This window comes from Dendrobates tinctorius, unplaced genomic scaffold, assembly GCF_039654945.1.
Source record: "Dendrobates tinctorius isolate UK_male_01 unplaced genomic scaffold, ASM3965494v1 ptg000397l, whole genome shotgun sequence".
NCBI lineage: Eukaryota > Metazoa > Chordata > Amphibia > Anura > Dendrobatidae > Dendrobates > Dendrobates tinctorius.
The window spans coordinates 1249486-1270008 of NW_027362063.1; the positions used below are offsets into that span (position 1 = coordinate 1249486).

The 20523-nt window shown below is 41.6% G+C and overlaps 1 protein-coding gene across 1 annotated transcript; it reads left to right on the forward strand.

Annotated features, from left to right (window-relative positions):
* The first annotated feature begins 1862 nt into the window (after positions 1 to 1862).
* LRRC75B (leucine rich repeat containing 75B) lies at positions 1863 to 20425 on the forward strand. Its single transcript, XM_073563779.1, has 4 exons — positions 1863 to 2588; positions 2722 to 2850; positions 14266 to 14378; positions 16614 to 20425. The coding sequence occupies exons 1-4, from the start codon at positions 2328 to 2330 to the stop codon at positions 17086 to 17088; spliced, it is 978 nt and encodes a 325-aa protein (XP_073419880.1). The 5' UTR covers positions 1863 to 2327; the 3' UTR covers positions 17089 to 20425.
* Positions 20426 to 20523: the final 98 nt, after the last annotated feature.

Here is a 20523-nt window from a genome sequence, read left to right on the forward strand (position 1 = left end):
TATACAGTCATGGCCAAAAGTATTGACACCCCTGCAATTCTGTCAGATAATATTCAGTTTCTTCCTGAAAATGATTGCAAACACAAATTCTTTGGTATTATTATCTTCATTTAATTTGTCTTAAATGAAAAAACACAAAAAGAATTGTCCTAAAGCCAAATTAGATATAATTTCACACCAAACATAAAAAAGAGGGTGGACAAAAGTATTGGCACTGTTCGAAAAATCATGTGCTGCTTCTCTAATTTGTGTAATTCACAGCACCTGTAACTTACCTGTGGCACCTAACAGGTGTTGGCAATAACTAAATCACACTTTCAGCCAGCTGACATGGATTAAAGTTGACTCAACCTCTGTCCTGTGTCCTTGTGTGTACCACATTGAGCATGGAGAAAAGAAAGAAGACCAAAGAACTGTCTGAGGACTTGAGAAACCAAATTGTGAGGAAGCATGAGCAATCTCAAGGCTACAAGTCCATCTCCAAAGACCTGAATGTTCCTGTGTCTACCGTGCGCAGTGTCAACAAGAAGTTTAAAGCCCATGGCACTGTGGCTAACCTCCCTAGATGTGGCCGGAAAAGAAAAATTGACAAGAGATTTCAACGCAAGATTGTGCGGATGTTGGATAAAGAACCTCGACTAACATCCAAACAAGTTCAAGCTGCCCTGCAGTCCGAGGGGACAACAGTGTCAACCCGTACTATCCATCGGCATCTGAAAGAAAAGGGAGCGTATGGTAGGAGACCCAGGAAGACCCCACTTCTTACCCCGAGACATAAAAAAGCCAGGCTGGAGTTTGCCAAAACTTACCTGAAAAAGACTAAAACGTTTTGGAAGAATGTTCTCTGGTCAGATGAGACAAAAGTAGAGCTTTTAGGGCAAAAGCATCAACATAGAGTTTACAGGAGAAAAAAGAGGCATTCAAAGAAAAGTACATGGTCCCTACAGTCAAACATGGCGGAGGTTCCCTGATGTTTTGGGGTTGCTTTGCTGCCTCTGGCACTGGACTGCTTGACCGTGTGCATGGCATTATGAAGTCAGAAGACTACCAACAAATTTTGCAGCATAATTTAGGGCCCAGTGTGAGAAAGCTGGGTCTACCTCAGAGGTCATGGGTCTTCCAGCAGGACAATAACCCAAAACACACTTCAAAAAGCACTAGAAAATGGTTTGAGAGAAAGCACTGGAGACTTCTAAGGTGGCCAGCAATGAGTCCAGACCTGAATCCCATAGAACACCTGTGGAGAGATCTAAAAATGGCAGTTTGGAGAAGGCACCCTTCAAATATCAGGGACCTGGAGTAGTTTGCCAAAGAAGAATGGTCTAAAATTCCAGCAGAGCATTGTAAGAAACTCATTGATGGTTACCGGAAGCGGTTGGTCGCAGTTATTTTGGCTAAAGATTGTGCAACCAAGTATTAGGCTGAGGGTGCCAATACTTTTGTCCGGCCCATTTTTGGAGTTTTGTGTGAAATGATCAATGTTTTGCTTTTTGCTTCATTCTCTTTTGTGTTTTTTTCATTTAAGACAAATTAAATGAAGATAATAATACCAAAGAATTTGTGTTTGCAATCATTTTCAGGAAGAAACCGAATATTATCTGACAGAATTGCAGGGGTGTCAATACTTTTGGCCATGACTGTATGTAACCACTGTATTTTTCTATAACAAAATTGTTAATTCTTTGTAATGCTGATAAAATTCTGTATAGTATTTTCTATGGCATAATCTGACTCTGTTTCTCCTTGTTCAAACATTGCATTTTTGCATCTAGACAGAAGAATAGCACTGATTTATATTTACTGCTTATTTAGGAGGGGCACATTCTGTGGAAATGGCAGCTATTGAAGAGCTCCCTAGGCATGGAGGCAGTGTGGGTGACAGAATGACACAATTGTCTTGGCATGGAGTGTAGGACTGTCTGGGTGACATTTCCATTGCCTCCATGTGTAAGAACATGTCACACCCTGCCTCAGACACAGCCCCCTCCACCATCCCAGACACATTGCTCCCACCATCCCCCACATCTCTGATCAGGATTGGTCGGATTCTGGAAGCTGAACTATAAACAAACAGAAGACAGGAGGCTCCAGACAGACACAGATCGAAGATGCTCGGCAGCAGGTCCGGCAGTCAGCACAGGGGCGCGAGCAGTTCAGCACCAGCCGCGGTGGACAGCTCCTCACGCGCTGCAGCAAGGCTGTCCCTGTAGAGCGGCTGGCAGGAGCCAGGCTAGGATTCACCGAGGGCTCTGGCATTCACACCAGGAGTGGGGGCAGCTGTGCCAATGGTGGCTGCAGAAGAGTAGGTGTCGGGCACTAGCAGGGTGATGGGAGGCCGGCTGAGCAGACAGAGCAGCCTGGAGGATGAGCCTGACGATGGCATAGACCTGGGGCCCCTGCGGGGGGAGACTGCGGGGCCCCGTGGGGAGTTTGCCCTGTCTGCGTTGATCCTGAGCTCAGAGCGGATCCTGCGCAGGAACAAGCCGGCTCCCTACGTGAGGAGAGCAGCCTGGATCCGGGACATTCAGGCGCTGCTCCGGGACCACAAGCAGGAGCGGGCGCTCCGCACCCTACAGCTGCTCCGCAAGGTGAGGAGCCGGGGGCCTCTCTGCTCCGCACCTGGGCCCCTGCTTTATATAAGCATGGCACCTGCCTAGTTCTGACCTCACGCCTAACCTTGGGCCAGGGTGTGCTCACCTCCCCTTTTTGCTGTCTCTGCAGGACCTGGGCCTGGAGGGGACTTTCCTCAATGATATCCTATATAGACATGCCCCATATCTCAACCTGGTGGATCCCATCTCCCATGAGCTGCTGCTCAGCCTGGCCAGGGAACTGCAGTGTCCGAGGAAGGTAAGAACACAGCACCCATAGCCTTCTTCCCAATACATGACCCCTGTAGCCTTCATGTTAAGTCTCTCTGGATACATGCTATGTCTCTGCATAGGACAAGGTGGATTTCTTATTTCTTTTTTGTCATTCCCCTGGTGAAATTGCCCATGATATTGTTTTTCTTCTTTTGTTTGGAGGGAAAACCTGCCAGAAACAGCAGAGCTTGCACTGAATACCAATGATGGGAACATGGAACTGGTAGAGAGGGAGGAGGCTGAGAGAGGAGGGAGAGAGCACAGAAAGCTGGGGAGCAATGGCCAGGGAGGAGACATGGCAGGGGAAAAGTCCACTAGGCCAGATGAGAGAAAGGCTGCGTCCCTTTAAAGTAAAAATTAGAGCGACACATTATATTTAGACATTTGGCTTATGATTTGTTCCTCATCTGCATTGGCAGCATGAAAATATTACTATGGAGAAATAATTGCAGATCAACCTGTTGGTTTCCGGAAGACCCCCCTATCATTAGCTGTGCCCGCTTTACGGGCAATGACCTGGCCTCATATACCTCTGTTGCAAATATAAATTTAATGCATAGATCAAAATCAAAGAACAAATAGTTAAAATAAATCAGCTCAATAAGAAAGCAGCAAGTGCACAATACGCACAGTCCGGTATAACCACAACATAAGTGTAGTATAAGGACAATGTGAAGTGCCACCTTTCATCAGATTTTGCATGATAAACCTCTGTAAAACCAACAATGCCAATACCAAAGAAGGGAAAATACAGAAATGGCTTCATTAGAAATATGATTGTCTGTATAAATGTATATATTTTATTTGGACATATACATGTGTTATTGACAAAGGAAGCCATGGACACCCAGATGTTATTATAACACCATCAGACATGATGTAACAAATGTGTGATATTGAGAATCATACCTTCCACACCCATAGCTTATTGTCTGAATCTGATTATATATTGATATTTTGAAAAATACAAATTTATGTACAACCCATCCAAAAGTCTAGGAAAAGTCAGAAAGATGGAATATTAATCTGGACATATAAGAAGCAAATTTAGATTCTACTGATATGATCCTCACCCCATATAGTGGAATGGGACCCAACAGTGTCCATTCTGTGCAATTCAGATAATTTTTTGTTTCCCTTCCCCCCACAGTGAAGTGAAAAAAAAAAATTCTGAGGATGGTGTCACACAAGCGTAGATTCTCTTATGGGTGCGAATTTGATGATGTAAATTGAAATTTGATCTGAGTGCCATCTCTTGGATGAGAAAATCATAGCACAGGAAAGGAGAAGATTTCTCCATCTTCTCCATTGTGTGAGTCAGCAGAAATCGGACTGCACTCAGATGTCATCCAAGTGCAGTCCAATGTTTCCCACTCACCCATAGACTTGTATGGAAGTTGGAACTTTTGTGTGTAAGCAAAGGCATATTTCTCTCCACTCTTCCATAAAGGTCACCTCTATGGAGTTTATAGCTAAGGGCAGAGTCCGACTGCCTTATTTCTCATGTGAGAATCGCATCGTAAACCTTGGCTCTCTTGGCCTGAGCTTGACAGCTGCATAGTAATCCATCATGCTGTCTTGCTCAGGTCAGGAGAGGTGCCGGGCCAGTCCGTTCAGTGTGATGTGATTCTCTCACGAGTTATATGGACGTCTGACCTTGCCCTTATTCTGGTTGTATGGACAGATACTCCAGTCTCTGCCTGGGAGCTCAGCAGCCCCATCAAGGTTACCTTTGGTCTCTGTGCTGCCTCTGATTAATGCCCTCCTTGCCCAGGCTGGGAGTTTTGGTGGACGGCCCTCTCTTGGCAGATTTGTTGTGGTACCATGTTCTTTCCATGTGTTGATAATGGATTTGATGGTTCTCCAGGGATCATCAGAGATTGGGATATTTTTTGTGACCCAGCCCTGACTTGTACTTTACTTCTTTGCCCCTGACTTGTTTGGAGATCTCCTTGGTCTTCATGGTGTTGTGTGGTTATTGGTGCCTCTTGCTATGGTACGAACTAATTGAATATGAATGACCACAATGGCTCCTGACAAGCCTTTTAACCCAGCTGCACATAATCCGACCAATCCACTTGTCGCTAAAATTGGAATAAAATATGAAATTGTGAACCTGCACTTAGGAGGAGGTATTATTAAGTGCTTCCATTTACAGGAATTCCACAGTAATATGTGTAGAAGCCACCCAACCTACAGCGATAATGTGCACAGAATAGTTTTTTCTTATTGCGGTTTTCAAATCCAGCACGTTTTACCTCGTGGAGACTTGCAGTTGCAGCTGCTTCTTTTAGGACATTACCTTCAACATTTCGCACAGAAGAAGCGCGCCGGCCGGTGGCCTCAGGATCTTGAGGATGAAAACTGATGTTTTCAAAACACCGATTGTCGAACTGACTGAACGTATTGCTAAATTATACTCACCCAGCATTCCAAAGAGAAAGTGTGATGTCACCAAGCTGCGGCGGCGGTGCACGCTGTACACGCTCACCCTCTCTGCCACCGGCCGGGGCGCTTCTGCTGTGTGAAACGTCGACCATAATGCCCTAAAAGAAGCAGCTGCAACCACAAGTCTCCACAAGGTAAAATGTGCTGGATTTGGACATCGTCCTCCCTCTGCAAGCCTCCACAAGGTAAAACCTGTTGGATCAGGACACTGTCCTTCCACCGCACACCTACGGTTGTGATTTAAACCACTTGTTGATTCCATGCACGCAGCACTACATCTGCTACTAAGGCTGTGTGCCCACGTTGCGTTTTTCTGCTACATTTTTGCCCCTGCGGAAACGCTTAAAAAAAAGCTAACAAAACGCATTCTCATGCAATCCAATGGGATTCCACAGTTGCTGTGCCAATTTTGTGGATTTTGCAGAATCGCATAGCGGAAAAATCCGCAGCATGTCCATGAATTTTGCGGAATTGCGGCGATTCCACTGCCATAGGATTGCGTAGAAACGCTCACTTTACGCATGTGGCTATGCCCTCCATGCGTAAAGTGAGTGCTTCATGTGCTGATGGTACCCAGGGTCTGAAGGAGAGGAGACTCTCCTTCATGCCCTGGGTACCATATTCCTGTAAAAAATAGAATTAAAAAAAAAATAGGGATATACTTACCCTGGCCCCCGGAGTCCTCAGCGGCGCTGCCGGCAAGTTCCGTTCCCAGGCGTCATTCTCGCAAAACTGTGGAGATTGTGGGCCACCAGAAGGTGAGTATATCCATATTTTTACTTTTGTAATTATTTTTAACATTCTATCTTTTACTATTGATGCTGCATAGGCAGCATCTATAGTAAAAAGTTGGTTACACTTGTCAAGCATTATGCTTGACAAGTGTGACCAACCTGTCAATCACTTTTCCAAGCGATTCTTCAAATCGCTTGTAAAAGCACTAGCATTCTGCATGCTAAAAACGCTTGTGTTTTGCGGGAAAACGCATGCGAATTCAGCATGCATTTTACCCGTGGCGGGGAGTTGCGAAAATGCTGCCGACATTTCTGCAACGTGGGCACATAGCCTTTTTAGTAGGGAATACTGCTACACCTCAAGACTGATTTTGAAGCCATATCACATGCAAATTAGCACCTCTTGAATTTGCATATATGAAAATATATTCTCTTGCATTGGAACTCCAGGTTTATGTGTGTGCTCTAAAGATTGACATTTTCAATAAATATAAATGTCTAATTGTATTTTTGTATGATGGCACCATAAGGCTACTAACCTATTCTGTGCACACCCTCACTGTAGGTGGAGTGGTTTCGATACATGTTACTTCAGTTTCACAATTTCATATTTTATTCCAATCTTGCTTAATGGTGTTGCAGCCTCTATGGCCTTTCAGAAAAAGGTGTTTATATACTGACAGACCATGTGGCACTTAGAGTGCACACATTTGGACTTTCTTTTCAATAAGCATGTGACTTATGAAGGTAATTGCTTCCAACAGAAATTTTTAGGGGCTTCATAGCAAAATGGGTGAATACATATGCGCCTGCCAATTTTTAGTTATTTGAGCCCATAAATTTAATTTCTGACTATGTTTTTCTCACTTCACCAACTTAGAGTTTTTGGTGCTGATACGTCACACACAAATCGGATTAGGCCGGTTTCACATTTGCGTTTCAGGGCGCAGCGACGGCCTGCGCACGGCTGCCGCTAAGCCCCCCGCCCCCTGCCGCGCCTCCGCCGGTAGCTCCGCCTCCGGGCGCATGACGCTGCATGTGTCATGCGTCCCCTATCTTCATCACTGAGGATGCAGGCTGTGCGCAGTATGCATTTGGCGGCGCCTGCGTCCTTTTGACGGTGCGCTGAGCGCAACCAAATTGCAACAGGTTGCGTTTAGCGCTGGTCAGCGCACCGTCAAAAGGACGCAGGCGCCGCCAAAATGCATCCTGCGCACGGCCTGCATCCTCAGTGATAAAGATAGGGGACGCATGACAGCGTCATGCACCTGGAGGCGGCGCTACCGGCGGAGGCGCGGCAGGGGGCGGGGCTTAGAGGCGGCCGTGCGCAGGCCGTCGCTGCGCCCTGAGACGCAAATGTGAAACCGGCCTTACAAAAATATTTAAACACAAGTTGTAGTGTAACAAAAAAGTGTAAGGGGGCGAATACTTTTGCAAGCCACTGTAGATCCTCAATAAAATGCATTATGGATCATTTGGATATGATCAGGATGCAAAGAAATTGTAACACAAATGTCATAAGTAAGAATTGAGGACTGTATTGTAAGAGAGGGGGAAAAAACATACAAGAAGTTTGGATAAAAAAAAAAAAGCAAGAATATAAAAAGTAACATTGTTTAGAACAATAGACAAAAAACAGACAAACTCCAGACAGATTCCTGGGTCAGGCTCCAATACAGTTCTGGATTATGGCAAAACAAACTGTATTTCCATAAAAAAAAAGTCAGAGTAGTAATACTGTTAAAGATACAGTAAGACTATTTAGAAGAAAATTTAGAAAAAAAAATGAACGACAGACCAAATACGGTAACATTTATTTTATTTACATTTTTTATGGATTCTTTTGGAATTGGAGAGAAAATTCTCTATATACCTTGAGAACCCCCATACACATTAGATGAACCCATATTAGTCAAGCTACTAATGTGTATGGGGGCTTCTGACTCCCCACAGCCAGTATTGTTGGAGAGAAGAATGCGCTTGTTAAAATTGTAACTTCTTATTCTTCTGCTTCCCCAAGCGATAAGCTGATGCAAGAGCTCACTAGCAGTGGATTACTCCGCTCTCCATATTTATCTGTTTATTATATTAAGCAATGTATTTATAATAAGCAACAACTTATTCTGCAGCACTTTAATCGTGTGCGCGTAGCCTATCGATCACTGAAAGGCACCACCAGCAGGACTCATCTGCTTACAAACACAAGAGATTTCACTGAATAAAATGAAATGTTTACTGAAACTTTCCCAACAAAAATTTACATTAATCTGATCGACTTCTCCTGCTCTATAACGTGCTGCCTGAAGATCAGATACCATTTTCACCATAATAGATTCCTTGTAAGGGTATATGGACATCCTTAGTAAAAAATAGCGTAACAGTATATAGACACAGATCCATACAACACTGGCCTGTTATCCAATCATGTGCACAAGACATAGTACAGATAGGATAAGTCTTTACCTAGCTCTGAAATTGTCCCAGAAATACACTTAAAGGGAATCTGTCAGCAGGTTTTTGATCCCTCATCTGAGAGCAGCCTGATGTAGGGAAAGAGAAGCTATATCCAAGGATGTATCACTTAGATAACTGGGTGCAGCCGTTCTCACACAATCAGAACTTTTAGATTTAGCAATGAAGCAGAGCTGAGAAAGCTAACCCCGCCCTCACTGTCACAGTAGGGGGCATTGCTGGACAAGGAGGCATGCGCTGTTGAGTCACAGCAAAGACAAGCTATTGGTGCTAAAACAATCTTTGCAGACAAGCAAAACCTGAGCTTGATAAGCGAGGGATCACGGAATTCTGTGTTCTAACCTCTACAACTTGTCTATAACTGTGGTTATATGATTTGTACATCTATAAGGAGATTTACTCAGTTTTTATACCAAAAATCCTGTGTGAATAGTGTCTTATTTAGCTCAGGGTATTTTCACTTAGTAAACTGTGGATATTTTCTTTATAAAAGAAACATAGGCTTCACTGTGTCATTTACGGTGCTAGTGAATAAATAACTGTGAAATCTTGACAGAAAATAAAGTTTAATGAAATTAAAACAAAGCTGCGTCAATGAGTGACCACAAGCCGTGAATATGTAGCGACCTGTATAAGGATGGATTCACACACAGCATGCTAATAACAGTACTTTCCATAATATTTTTAATAGCACTTTTGGAGGACTAAAAACTTTAGGGCCAGATGTTACTTTAACCCCTTAAAGACCGAGCCATTTTGTAGGCTAATGACCGTTTCCCATTTTTTATATCTGACCAGTATCACTTTATGTGGTAAAAACTCTGGAAAGCTTCAACGGATCCCACCGATTCTGCGATTGTTTTTTCGGGACATATTGTGCTCATGATAGTGGTAAAATTTGATGGAAATAACTTGCATTTATTTCTGAAAATATCGGAAATTTGACTAAAATTTTGAAAATTTTGTAATTTTCAAACTTAATTCTTATGCTCTTAAACTAGAGAGATATGTCACACAAAATAGTTAATAAAATAACATTTCCAATATTCTACTTTACATCAGCCCAATTTTTGAAACTTTTTTTTTAAAATTGGTATGTTAGAGTTACAAGTTAACCAGCAATTTCTAATTTTTCCAACAAAATTTACAAAACCATTTTTTTTAGGGACCACCTCACATTTGAAGTGACTTTGAGGGGCCTATATGATAGAAAATACCCAAAAGTTAGTCAACTCTGAAAACTGCACCTCTCAAAGTCCTCAATACCACATTCAAGAAGATTCTTAATCCTTCAGATGCTTCACGGGAATTAAGGCAATGTGAAAGGAAAAAGCATTTTTTTCACAAAAAGGAACCATAGCCCTTTTCCAGAGCCTTTGTACTACCAGTAACGTGGAAGCCCCCTATATTTCTTTTAACAAATGATGGACCTGAGTGAGGACTTGTTTTTTTGTGGATTGAATTGAAGCTGTTGTTGGGAACATTTTACATAACATTTTGACTCATATTTATCCGGAGCTCTACGCTGAGCATTTACATAGGAGTTTCCATCTAAATCTTTGAGTGACGTGATTCAGATGAATGAAACCACTGAGGGATCCATTCACTTTAATGAGGCAGCAGTTACTCTGGACTCCATCTGACCTCTGTTTAGCGGTGTCCTTCTTTTCAGAAGTGCACAAAACTGTGGCAGACCGTGCTTTTATGCATGCCTAAAAAAGACATTGGAGAATATAAGGGGTGCTCACTGAACTCCAGAGGTGGTGCTGCAAGGTATGTAAGTAGCAATCAAATAACAAAACCTTGGGCACTCAAACGAAAATTTATTGTCCAATGTAGAACAACGAGGCAAATACCACCACCATACAAAAAGCCAAAAATCAATAGAAAGACATTATCTTCCGCAGCGTTTCCGCACAAGCTTGCCTTTTTCAAGCAGAATCTGCATGGTGTGGGAGCAATGATAATGAGTGCCTAAAAAAGACAGACACCTCCAGATCATAGTCCAGACAGTGTCCAAAGTGCCTCCATCTGTCTCATTATAGGGAATCTTCCACTGGGGGTTCCGTCTGAATCATGTATTTCAGAGATTTACACGGAAACCCCAGTGTAAGCGCTCAGTGCAGAGCGCAGGATAAATGTGCGCTGAGCCTTACTGCGATGTTTGTAAGACAGAATGAAAAAAACAACAACATGTGAAGAATTGGTTCTATTTATTTTTTTATGCCGTTTCTCGTGCAGTAAAAGTGATTAGACGACTTTATTCTTCGGGTCGTGCCATGACAGCGATACCAGATTTAGGCTACTATCATACTTGCGTTTTTTTGCTCTGCGCACTGTGCGCTGTGCAAACTCACATAAAAAACACGTCATGCGTTTGTGTGCGTTTTTTTGCGGTTTTGAGCATGTTTTTTTAAAAAAAAGCATGCTTTTTTTTGTGCTGACGTGCGCGTTACCATGCGCACGTCCGTGCACCCATAGACTATAATGGGTGTTTGGGTGGAAAAAAAACCGCATTGCGTGCGCATGCATTTTTTTGGGACAAGTCGGACGCACAAAAAATGCAACAGGATGCATTTTGTGCGCCCGAGTGCACACTACAAAAAAACGCATGCGCATACAAACGCGTATAAACGCATGTGTATGCGCACCCATGTAAAGTATAGGAAAAAACCGCATGCTTTTTTTGCGCAAAAAAACGCAAGTGTGAAACCAGCCTTATATTGTTTTTTTCTGTTTGGCTGCTGTCACACCCTAAAAGACACTTTCTTTTGCAAAATTAAGTTTTTGCATCACCATATTTTGATAGCTATAATTTTTCCACTTTTGGCTCACAAGAGCTCACAGAAAGCTATAACTTTTTAATTTTTCCGCTGATGGAGCTGTATGACAGCTTGTTTTTTTGTGGGACAAGATGACGTTTTCAGTCGTACCATTTTTATTTACATTTCTCTTTTTGGTTGCATTTTATTCCACTTTATTTCAGCGGTATGATGAAAAACCATCATTTGAAATGTTTTTTTGTTTTTTTTTACGGCATTTACTGAAGGGATTAACTAGTGTGACAGTTTTATTGATCGAGTCATTCCCGACGTGGCAATAGCAAATATGTGTACTCTTTTTGTTTGTTTGTTTGTTTGTTTTACATAGTAAACTCATTTATTGGTATAATATTTTAGATTTTTTTAGATTTTTACTAATTTTTTTAACTTTTTAAAACTTTTTTTTATTTAGTCCCTCTGTGGGACTTTCACTTTTTTCACTTTTTTTTTTCATTTTGATCATAGGTATTATGTATTGCAATGCTCTAAGCACTGCAATGCAATATACCTGTACAGAAAGCTGCTTAGACCATGCTGTGAGCATGGTCTAAGCAGCTTTCTGTAGCTTTGTGAACTGGGGGTCGTCATGATGACCCAGGGTCATCCTATCAACTATCGGGCTTTCACGGGGTGCCCATCTGAAGGCAGAGCTCCCTCTCTCTGCCTGCATCCTAAATGTTGCGATCACTCACATTTACCTGTCAGTTAACGGAACAGAGAAGAACGGACAAGCGAGATGAAGAGGAAAAGCCCAATGATGTTGTCCACATGCGTCAATAGAGCGAGAAGCTAAGTAGCAGCCATATTGACATAGAAAACTCTCCTAACAGGAGTAAGATGCGGAACCATGGGTAGAAGTATTGGACTCATCCTTGCTGGGCTGTAGTGCCGTCATTGGGGGACGAGGAGACTCCTGGGGTAGTGTGCTGGGCTGTGTTGAGACAGAAGAGCTAAGAGAAGCAGAAAGCTAGAGTGACTCCAAGAAAAGAGAGGAAGAAGTGTGCGATAATGTACCACGTCATAACTGAAACTTCCACAAAGATGAATGCCTACTGTCTGCTGTATATAGTTCCTCAGTCAAAATATTTTTATTTATGGACTATGACCTCTCTTATTGAACTCTGCAAAACCTGGCAGGATGAAAACAACGGCACCATGGGGTCTGCAAGGGCATCTCGCCATCACAGCTAAACTCCACACATCCAGCCAGGATCCCCATTTTTGTGTAGCCTGCCAGGTCATAAAACACGAGTACCTTGCCCACGGCTACCGCCCTGCACCATGTTACACTGCTTTACCCACATTCTGACTAAATGACGAGTTAAACTTCCTTGATAATAATGAGAATCGTGAATGAAATGGTTGAAGAGCGATTGTTACATCAGGCACTGTGATAATCTGAAATATATTTGTGTTCAAATCCGATAAATGACACCATTTATACTGAGTATGTGAGTTCATAAAGTATTGTACAACATTTCCGTTGATACTGTACAAAAAATATTTAATAAAATTAGCGAAGCGAAAATATTGTTCCATAATCACAATTATGTACTTGATACAAAGCCCCAACTGCTGCTGAACTATTTATTGTCTTCAAACACGAATATCACTGTTTAGGACTAACATTTCCACACTCTTTGTCTATCAAATTATTGAAAGAGCGAAAAATCTCCATTTACGTGACATAAATTCAAATATTGAAATTCAAATATTGAATGAGAATTTTTTTCCCTCTCCTAAACTATTTCATACACAATGAATGAGCATTATTGGACACACAATTCAGAAGCACAACCAATTCATATTACACGATTATCATGAACGATGGGTCGTTAACCTTAGAATTCTATGGATTATTAACGAGTGTAAATGCAGCTTTACTACAGATTCTATGAGTTAAAGGGAACCTGTTATCAGGTTTTTCTACCACAAAACTAATGACATCTGTGTATGGGTATTATAATGCTGATTATATCCACAGCATAACTTTAGAAATCTGTGTTTTTGAGCCACGAGTGCAGTGATCAGCACTAGACATACAGGTTTGCTGCCTCTTCTCCCTATACTCCCCATCTGCTGTCTGTCTTCAGTCATTAATTGACAGGTCACTTTTTTCAGTGTCCTGTCTCCTTCACCCGCAAACTAGTACAAGCACCGTCGTTTCTCGTGACAGCGCATGCGCAAACAGTTCCTGTCAGTGTTTGGAGAAATCTGCATAGTTTGTAGATCGTGACAGACACTAACCATCTTCTTCACCAGGATGACCAACTCAGGAGCGAGCAACATTTCACTATAGCTCACTTTCTCTATTGTCGTAGATTCTCTTTTTTAAATTGGCAATATAGTATGTGGTGCTATTTTTCTATCAAGGAGTGGGACATCCTGCAAAAGGTCAAGGGACCCATTAAAAAATAAGGGTTCATCAGGTTCCACTGGAACTGGCAGCGCAATGTGGTTTGTAAACAAAACCACAACATAGATGTGCCTTAAATGGTTTGTGCCACAATTTGACTTCATCTTCTAGCTGTAGAATAGGAAATAACATGAAGATTGCCTTTGGGTTCAACTTCTGGTACCCCTACTGATCCCAAAACAGGTCTCTAAAGTGCACCTCCCAAACAGAATGCTGGTTGAGCATCCCCGCCTTTGCTTCCATCATTCAGTCATTGGACTGACTCTTTGTGATCAGGAAGATATTCCCCATCCTACAGACAGGGATTAATTAGGTAACTACAAATCTTGGTACAAACCCATTTATGTTGATTGAATCTGGTAATGAGTGTCCTTGCCTAGAGAATGCATAACTTTGAAGAAAGGTTGCAGTTGATGGATTTACGTCTTTTTTTTCAGCATATATAACGATGAAGATAACTGTGTCTAAATATATGACTACCATGTTTTCTAAAAAATTTACAATTTTAGGAACAAGACCAGATGAAATCTACAGACCGCATTTGCCGACAGCTACTCTACCATTTGACACCACACTCAAAATGGCATCGACACAGTCTACCTCGGAGGAAAAGTATGGCCTGGTGAGTAGGCTATTAAAAGGGGACTAATGGCAGCAAAAGCATAATATATATATATATATATATATATATATATAAACATATATATTGTATGTGCAAGTCCACTTTACTATCATCCTGGCAGACTCGGGTTTTCCTTGTATTACGTAAATGGTCACTTATCTGAATTGCTGCAATGTAATCTATTGCTACATTTTACCTGTTGATTGCCATACACCATTCTTTCTGAAAGGGGTTGTCTCTGATAACACAACCTTAAGGGTTAATTTACACAAGCAGTTAATCAACTAAGCGATGAACGATGCGATTGAAACTCACAATTAGCAAACAATGTCAGACGAGTGTTTACATAGGATGAGAATCGTGATTGAAATGGTTGAACGGCGATCGTTACATGGGACGCTGTTCTCATACAGACAGATAATCTGAATTTGTATTTGTGTTCAATGGTCAAGTTCCACTATATATACTGAATACATCAATGCATAAAGTATTCTACAAACATTTCTGTTAACACTATAGAAAAAATATTTTATCAAATTAGTAATAAAATGTTCAATAATCAGTTTCCCAGTTCTATATGAACAGTAGCATTGGCAGAAATAACGATGAACAATATGACACAAATATGTACTCGTTCCAAGCTCCGACTGCTCCTGAACAATTGCCTTGGGACACAATCAGTCAATCACTGACAGCCATACCTACTCAGCATTTCAATTTCCACTTCTCCTTTTTGCTGATCTAATCATTAAACCAGCAAACGATCTCCATTTACATTTCACAATTTTCGGAAGATGACTAAGAATATATAATTATTTGCATAAACAGTTTCATACCCAATGAATTGGTGGGTTTGGACACATCATTCATTCACAATTATCGTAAATAATGGGTCGTTATTAGTGATGAGCGAACGTGCTTGGATAAAGTGTGATTTGAGCATGCTCGTGTGCTAACCGATGATGGATAGCGTTCCGCTGCAGAGTTAGAATTTGAAGGATTATCGGTTACTGTAAATGTGCGCTAATTACCTGTTTAGGCAATTCATTTTGAGGTTATTTTTATTAAGCATTTATAGTACATAGATGGTCAGATCTTACAGAAAGTTTCCATTCATAGATATAAATACGAACTTAATGTAAGGTTTCTTGGATTTACACATCAATTTTTAAAAGATATCAGTAAAAATGAAGTTATTTTAATCCTCTATGCTGGAGAAATATTTGACATTTCCCTCTTTTGTTAATTTTTCTATTCATTTACTCTGCAGCTGAATGCTATCCATCGGTGCCTGATTGTATCCATTTTGGGTTAGCTGTAGTGTTCTCAAAGAGTTAACAATGTGAAGTTATAAAAGCCTGCTCACATAATTTCTACTTTATATAATTTGTATCCAATTCTGATGACCTCTAAAAACTGTATATATTGAATTTATGCTATATATGTGAGCAATCTCAGATTTTGACAACTTCATCAGTATTAAAGGGAACCTGTCACCAGGTTTTCCCAATATAAAGTCACCTCTCTAAATTGCTCTATTACCCCAGCCCTGTATCTCAGCCCCCAACTCCCGCTGCATATGCCACAAAATACCTCATATATTTCTGGCAAATGGCACGGTCTGATATGCCTCTTTTTTTTTTCAGTTCCTTCTTAATCATGGCAGCTGCCTTCCTGCTTACTTGATTGATGTGGATGACGCATCCCACGTAATTCACAGATCGCAGCGAATCTTGTACTTGGGCAGATGCAAAGTCTCAAACTGCGCATGCACTAAAACCAACGTCACTTACAGGTAAATAGGCGCTGGAACATTACAGAACTTCAACTGCACAGGTACTAGGTTCACTGAGATCTGTGAATGATGTAGGATGCGTCATCTACATCAGTCAAGTCGGGAGAACTGCCACTGCCGGGGTTGAGAAGGTGCCAAGAAAAGAGACCCCTATTGGACCAACCACGCCGTATGCTGGAAGTATATGAGGAATTTTTTACATATGCATGGGGAGTTGGAAGCTTAGGTACAGGTCAATGGGCTGTGGTAATAGCACAGTTAATGGTGGTGGCTTTAGATTAAATTGTGCAAACCTGGTGACCTATTCCCTTTAATTGAATTGCAGGCAACTTTATAAACTACATTTTATGATTGAAAAAAGTTAACTTGTATTTGTGGCTGTGAATTGTATAGAAATACAAATACTACATTATCAAAGTTATCTCCTTCTCTTTTGGCAGCCTGAAAAACAGCCTGCAACAGAAGTCAAATATTGAGTCCCTGGATCTGTCTGGAATCCCTCTGACTCCCAGAGATGTTCAGCGTGTGATTCTTTACTTACAAAGCCATGGAGATAGTCTAACCAGTGTAGACTTAAGCTTTACTGAGCTCACAGACAGCATTTTGAGCTTGGCTCTGCCTGCTTTGGCAGTTCTCCCCAATATCACGCACCTTGCACTTAATGGAAACCGACTTTCTTGTGCCACCCTGAAGGAACTTAGCGAAGCCATGAAGGACAGTGCCAACTTCCCCTCGCTGGCGTGGGTAGATCTGGGTAACAATGTAGACATCTGCTCCATACCCCAACCTTTGCTCTTGGGGCTGAGGCGGCGTCTGTGCCAGCAGAATCTGCTTCCCACCATTCCTGAGGCACAAGACAGTGACTTGTCTGAGGGAGGAATTCCCATGTCTTTTCCTTTGCCTTGGGATAGGTGAGACCTCTTAGTGCAGTAGCCATGGAGACAGGGACTGACCACCTCTCCTTAAACCAGTGTTGATGTCATCTAATATAAAAAGAAGAGTGGATGTTACACTCACAGTGCCACAAGTAGTTGTTTTCAGCCAAGGAGGAGGGGCTCCTGAGAAAGGTACCACATAGCCCCACGCATCTTCACCCACCGGGCGAGGAGCCCGGAGACAAGGCAGTCCATCACAGCTCAGCAGCAGCCTCATCACTGTGTGTTCTATGGATTAATCTCTAAACAATAGGAGACAGTGATCACAGCCAGACAGGGACAGAACTGCAGTGTCAGGAAAACCGGAAAGGGGGGGGTGTTGGTGCCCAAGACCATTAGGAGGGGGCATCTGCTGCCATATGATTTTGAATGAAGAAACCGCAAAAATCCTTAAAAATGGACAAGCAATTTTATATAATATTTTTGAATCCCTAGCTATCCACCCTTTCACTCTTGCACCAGAGAACAAAATGTAAAATAAATACTGGCAAAGAGTTTACTCAGCCTGCAGAAGTTGGATATTGTGAAGCCCACAAAGGCAGTGTTGTATCTGGAAGGCTTCAGTGGCCGCTAAAAGCTGCTTCTTGTCCTGAGAGCAGAAGGAGTTCTCAGAGCAAGTGAATCTTTCTAATCACTGAATGTATATACAACGCCACGTTTATGTGTGTGTATACTGTAGATGAAAAACAGGATCTGACTATGCTATAGAGACTATTTAGAACATTTCACCAGTTCTTTCTTGTATCAGAAAATATTAATTTGCTCATTTAACAAATACAATAAGCATTTGTAAAAACACATGATTCACAATGACATGATTGTCTACTGCCAAGTTCCTCTTCAAAAATAGAAAAAAACTGAGCTTCTCTGTAAAATGTCACAATGGGATATTAGTAAATTCGTTGTCTCAAGCCTGTGGAGCAAACACAGTGTGTAATTACAAAAACTGTACATTCATCCATACACTATTGCCAAATATCAAGTTCCCCAAAAATAGAAGGGACACTGACAGCTTATTACAAATGTCACAAGACCTGTCACTAAATTAACAGGTCTCCCCAAAGATTCTCTTATGTTTCCTGTTTAAAAAAAAATAAAAAAGGATTTAACATATTAGGCAGCTGAATAATGAGTCTTCTGCATTGTAAACCCAAAAGGACTCAGAAATACAATGTTAGGTAATATTTCTTGGTACACTAACTGTGTACTAACTTAATGAACTCATAAGACCACCAGGAAATGTACCTCTACAATAATTATTATGGGGACATGACATGTGCCGCTTAACAGGAGATTGACATTTCAGGGGTAGAAAAGATAGCGGGCCTCTATCAAATGTGTCTATTTTACAATTCTAAAGGCACCAACAATATTAGAGCTCAGATTAATGATAAGGTAACTGTTGTACGTTATAGCACTGAGCATTACATGGCATTGTCTAGATTGCTACTAGTATAAATGTATAGTACTTTTGTAACTGTTTCTAGGAGAATCTTTTTTTATTAATTACTCAGTAAGAATTTATAATGACCTGTTTGTCAATAAGTGGTTGTAAATTCATTGTGATTGTCGTTGTTTCATTCATTTAGGCACCTTATCGGCTTGACTCAAGTCATTGGTCAAGGTAGATGGTCTGTGGAGGGTTCCCACTTGACTAATATCAGCATCTACCCAACTCCATCGTAATACCAGCCAATTAACGTGCATTATGAAATTAATTACTGTGTTAGCTGTTACTATTGTTGCATTAAATGACAAGTTGGAGGCGCAAGCATTAACCATGTCAACATGTATAACCCATAGTACAGTATAGTAGCAAAAGTAAAGTTGTAGGTTATTGGGCAGAAGTCTGTAATCAGCTAATAGCTATTTTGTTTTCTCTCGGACCACCTGGCTCACTAAAGCAAGGTCCACAGCATTTTACCCTACGTTCAGTGGCTTCGTCGGTGCTTGCAAAACCGGATATGTGCGCATCCCCTGACGAGGCATTGACTATAATGATGGAAACAGAGTCACTGTGTTCTGTGTCGTACATCACTTTCAGCTGTATATTCCTAGTAGAGGCTGGCAGCAAGATGTAGTCTACTACGTCTAAAGGCCCTTTTACATTTAGCGATGCACCAGCGATCCGACCGGCGATCCGACCCGGTCAGGATCACTGGTGCATCGCTAAATGATCGCTAGTGAGCTTCCACACAGGAAGACCTCACAGCGATGCAGCAGCGACGCAGCGCACGATACTCACCTTTCACACACACCGATCCTGGCGTCCTCCCGCCCGCGTCCAGCGTCGCTCATCTCACACAGCAGGAAGCAGACGACGAGAAATGGAGCCGCCCAATCTCGCGCGATCAGCGATGGACAGCGGGGGAGCCGGTCGGAGGTAAGTGTCACACATAGCGATATTGCTAGCAATATCGCTATAACGTCACAAAACCAGTGACGTTTTAGCGATATTGCTAGCGATATCGCTATGTGTAAAACCCCCTTTACTGTACTTTTTCAATAGGTTTATACGGCTGGAAATGATGTATCACAGACCACACAGTGACTCCATCTGTATCAGTGTGGTCAATGCATCGTCAGACCATACGCCCTTATCTGCCAGCCTCGACTACACATATACAGCCGAAAATTATGTATGACAGAGCACACTGAGCCTCTCATTACTGTTTTGCGGAGGTTCAGACATAATCCCTGACGAAGTCGCTGAACGTAGAGTAAAACGCTTTGAGAAAATAGCCTGAGGGTGAAAAAAACGTGTAATAATGACAGTGGTCGTTTCTTGCAGTAGGCAGTCAGACATGAGGACTGAGGTTTGTTTCCTTTCATATTGCAGACATAACTAGAGTAATGTTAATGGTGGTTCAGGCCTTGGGCATTTTAATGAAAGCGATCGTTGAAGGTGTATACTTTTGCCATTATAGGACAATAGTCACATATTCAGGCCTTCTAAAAATGTAAGGCATTGGTGTCTGTACTAAGATTTTAGCACAGCTTGGAAGATCAAGAGATATTTTCTTGGTAGCTGATCTTCTGTTTTGAACATAGAATATGCAATGCAACTATTGTGAATGGTCTTACCATTACATGGATGCAGAACTGTAGACCAGTGTTTTTTGTTCTTGTATTCTAATGTCTGAACACTCTTAATTTACGTCTTTTACACTGTCTATATTTTGTAACTGAAATGTATGCATTATAGCTAATCCACTGTATGTAGGTATCACTGCCCTGACATAACAGAAAAGTGATTCCCCACTTATAATGTCCTCTTTTATCCCATGTGTCAATAAAATAAAATTGTTAAGAGTCAACCACAGGCCTGTATTATTATTTATGCTGAACATGGGAACGGAATTGAGCAATGCACAAACACAGACCATATGCAGAATGATGGTTTTATCTCTAACCA

Excerpts from the sequence above, each read along its gene's own strand:
- LRRC75B (XM_073563779.1), top strand. The coding sequence starts at position 2,328 with ATGGGAGGCCGGCTGAGCAGACAGAGCAGCCTGGAGGATGAGCCTGAC. Across the intron at positions 2,851-14,265 it reads AACTGCAGTGTCCGAGGAAG|GAACAAGACCAGATGAAATC; the intron begins GTAAGAACACAG and ends TTACAATTTTAG. Across the intron at positions 14,379-16,613 it reads CGGAGGAAAAGTATGGCCTG|CCTGAAAAACAGCCTGCAAC; the intron begins GTGAGTAGGCTA and ends CTCTTTTGGCAG.